The sequence below is a fragment of the Solanum verrucosum genome, unplaced genomic scaffold, assembly GCF_900185275.1.
Source record: "Solanum verrucosum unplaced genomic scaffold, falcon-dt-bn FXZP01000296.1, whole genome shotgun sequence".
Taxonomy (NCBI): Eukaryota; Viridiplantae; Streptophyta; class Magnoliopsida; order Solanales; family Solanaceae; genus Solanum; species Solanum verrucosum.
In genome coordinates this window covers 197,880-201,759 of record NW_026020470.1, presented here as the reverse complement: position 1 = coordinate 201,759, position 3,880 = coordinate 197,880, and the positions used below count along the sequence as shown (strand labels likewise).

The window sequence follows — 3,880 nt, the reverse complement described above, 5'->3', positions numbered from 1 at the left end:
TGACCATAGACTGGATATCGAGTAGGTTGAGACTGAGAGGGTCGAGGAGGGAAAGTGACGTCATTGGAACAAGGGGGAATCCCTCCTGAAGCAAGTAATGCATCTAATTGAGCCTTAAGACCCTCATACTCTATGTCGATTCATCATCATAGGAACTACTTAGGCCTTCAAACTCAGAATGATATTCACGAAAGGTCTGTTGTGGCATGCCATAGGCATAGTCATATCTACTCGGCCCACCAATCAAGCTAGCCACACTCTCTTAGCTTGTTCTTAGGTAAGTGGCATACCTCGATTTCTTCATGTTAAGTTTGTCGTAAATCCTCCAAAACTTGAAGATATCGATTTTAAATTGAATGGTATTATTATTAGAATATAAATTTAGAAAATAAGTAACTATTAGTTTAAATTAGAGGCTTACATAGGTCAATTCAGCTCGCGGCTCAACCCACACGTCTGGATCTTCGAGATTTTTCTTCTTTCTTATGCGTGTTACCTTGAATGCCTCAGTCTGAGTTACCAATCTTCCTAGTTCCTTTTCCTACATATTGAACTAATTAAGTTATAATCAAGAGTAATTAAATATTAATACCTAAAATATATAAAAACTTACAGAAAAATGATACATACCAATTTCCTCCTGATACTTCCTTGACTTTGAGCCCCACTTGTGTGTAGAGAACCACCCTTAGTAGATGGTCTAGCCTTCTTACCGATCTCACTCATTTGCTTAAATCTTGGATCCTTCGCCCTTAACAATATCTGGTTTTTCATAATTCAAACATTGACATTTATTACAAGGACACTTAAGCACACCATTACGTTGAAAAAGTTCTAGTGTCTTTGCATACTCTACAAAATCAGTGACGCCTTCTACAAATTCAGGTCTTAGCCCCATTCGACCAAAATTAGTCATTTTATACATCCAACTACGATTCATCTACATAAAGATCACAAAAAATTAAATTTGTTAAACACTAATTTATGTAATAATTTACTGAAAATCAAATTGTAACAATCCTAGTAAGGACTGCTTAACGAGGCCTTGTGCAAATGAATAAATGTATCTTTGGTGACTACAAAAGCATACTTCTCTCAACAGTTTGTCCCAAATAATGTCCACTTCCCTAAAAAAATCAAAATAAAATACATCATTAAAAAAATAGTAGTAAGGTGTCACTATTACAGAAGGGTCAAGGACCTTTCTGGGCACAATGATTTCTTAACCTTCCTCTCTTCATAACTGCACATGAATGGTTTATATCTATAGACTATAGTATATATATAACTTTCCTCTTCTCATTACTACAACCAATAAAACAATAGGTAGATCTATATGTCATCTTAATTACTCATAAACAACGAACAAGTCATATTAATTGTCAATTATCAGCAAAAACATCTAATCCATACATTTTTCAGTTTAAAAACAACTAAAATACAAACAACGACATAAACCAAAATGATATTAGTTCTAAGTTTGCATCACAATTTACAACATGATTATTTTAGATTGAGATATAAGATATAATAATCTCAAAATACAATACAAATCTTCATAACATATTTTATTTCTTTATTCTTAGATATTACTACCCATGTATCTTCAGGCCTTAGCCCCGCTCGACCAAAATTATTCCTATTATACATCAAACTACGATCCATCTACACACAAAATTTGAATTTTTCAAACAAGAAATTAAGTCATCTTCCCAGTTAGTAGTATTAAGGGGATTCTTGCATTTGAGGCAGCAACTTCAGCTAGCATAATGATGCAACCAATAGGCACTATTAAGGGTCAAGGACCTTTCTCGGTACAATGGTTTCTTAACTTGTCTCTCCTCATTATAGCACGATGGTTTATATCTATAGACTATAGTGTGTGTGTGTATATATATATATAACTTTTCTCTCCTCAGTTAAAAAACAACCAAAATACATACAGAGACATGAACCAAAATGATATTAGTTCTATATTTAAATCAGAATTCAACACATGATTATTAGGAGTTATTTAGAGTGAGATATAAGGTATAATAATCTCAAAATATAATAGAAAATCTTCATAACCGATTTTAGTTCTTTATTCTTAGATATTACTACCCATGTATCTTCTTCTAAATTATATGATACAAAACTTGCTAGCATTCATGTAATCATCATGAGAAGTCAAAACAGGACATTAAGATAGAACAAGAGTAAAACCCAAAGTTAATTATATGTTCATGAAGTGAAAAGAGAATCACAAATTCTACTAATGCTTGCAGTAAATTGAAAGAGAGAGTCTGCATTGATGGATGCTTGCAATAAATAAACAATATAGTTACAACTTGGTTTAAAGATTGAAAGATTCACCTTTATTTGCAGAGAAAGAAATCGACACCGAGAATTTGAATCGATGACGAAAGCTTTGGCTTCAAACCGAGTGAGTTTCGAAGGTGAAAACTAAAACTTCAAACTGATGAGAGGCTTGACGACAACCGGAGGCTACACATCTGTAAAGCTATGGGGAAGAGACAAGTTAGGGCTTTTTTTAGCTTTTAGGTGAAGAGCGGAAAGGAGATGAACTAAATTAAAAATGCCCTCTTATTTTAATTTAATAAAAATAAGAGACCTCATGAGGTCTCTTATTTTAAAATATTATTTTACAAATTTGACTAATAAAATGAGATCTCACAATATATCTAAACCTAAATTAATATTTTTTTATTTTAACAAATAGTGACCTCGTGAGGTTGCATATTTTATACAAAGACATACTATAAAATAAAAAAATTAAAATAAGTCACTTATATTATTAATTAGGAAGATTTTTTTATAAAATTGACCTCACGAGGTCTCTCCTATTAAAAAAAAATTAAAAAAAGTTATTGATGCAAATAGCGACCTCATGAGGTCTCTTTTTAGCGACCTATTTTTGAGGTCTCTTTTTTTAGGTCTCCTTTTGCAATTTTTTTAGTAGTGATTCTAAAATCTGGACAGAACTTGTCCTATGTTGCGTCCCATATTTCGAGTCTATAACAGCTGAATCAGAGTTTGACATAAACATAAGAGTTGTAGGTCTATCAATTAGCTTTCCAAATCATATTTACTCACTGTAAACTAAGCTCTAGAACGAGAGTTATGCATATAATACTAAACACTGCCCAGTTCAGCAACAGATTTCGACACTTACCAACAAGAAGTGTGTGTTCTTGAATTCCAACCAAAAGGGCCAAGTTTTCTCTTGTGATTTTGAAGAACAATCTGTTAAGCTAAGGTTCTAATGTTTTTAGACTTGAGGAAAAACGAAATTAATTATAGGGGTTGGAAAAATATATCTTCCAAAGGTGATACTTATCACCTAAACAAAAGTCACCAAAAGGGGCTGCCCAACAAAATGTTGGCTGCCCAAAAAGCATACATATATATCTATATGTATATCCCTTACCTTCCTTTTAAAGTTAAACAAAATTTTAATTAGGATATTACCTAAACACCCCATCACAAATCCTTAAATTACGAGAAGAATTTATGCTAAGCAAGTTGGCAATTTTCACAACACTTCAAGTTCCCAAAATGAGACTAAAACATATTCTAGTAATTAAGCAACGGTAAATCGACATGCGACTCTTGGTTAGTATTTAGGGGTGTTACACTACCGATCCGAGGAGTCAACAACCAATAATATAATCATTTAAACAAGAAAATGATGCACAAACTCTACCAATTCGAGATATGCAATAAATTGGAGAATCCTTCATATTCTATCATCAACATTCATGAGTGTCAAATTGAGAAAAATCCTTTCAATAATAACACATTTACGTTCATAACATGATCACATTAGCTCCATTAATTGTCCATTCATAAAAATGTCATGTAACACTTATATTTCTCA

The 3,880-nt window shown here is 32.4% G+C and overlaps 1 protein-coding gene across 1 annotated transcript; it reads right to left on the bottom strand.

Moving 5' to 3' along the window:
- Positions 1–305: 305 nt before the first annotated feature.
- Positions 306–726, bottom strand: LOC125809047 (uncharacterized). The gene is made up of 3 exons (XM_049488720.1): positions 631–726; positions 422–541; positions 306–347 (listed from the first exon to the last, which is right to left on the bottom strand). Exons 1-3 carry the CDS (start codon positions 724–726, stop codon positions 306–308), a joined length of 258 nt encoding a protein of 85 aa, XP_049344677.1.
- Positions 727–3,880: the final 3,154 nt, after the last annotated feature.

Coding starts and splice junctions, on each gene's coding strand:
- LOC125809047 (XM_049488720.1), bottom strand. CDS start 726: ATGAGTGAGATCGGTAAGAAGGCTAGACCATCTACTAAGGGTGGTTCT. Junction 542..630: donor GAAGTATCAGGAGGAAATTG/GTATGTATCATT, acceptor TTCAATATGTAG/GAAAAGGAACTAGGAAGATT. Junction 348..421: donor CGCGAGCTGAATTGACCTAT/GTAAGCCTCTAA, acceptor CATTCAATTTAA/AATCGATATCTTCAAGTTTT.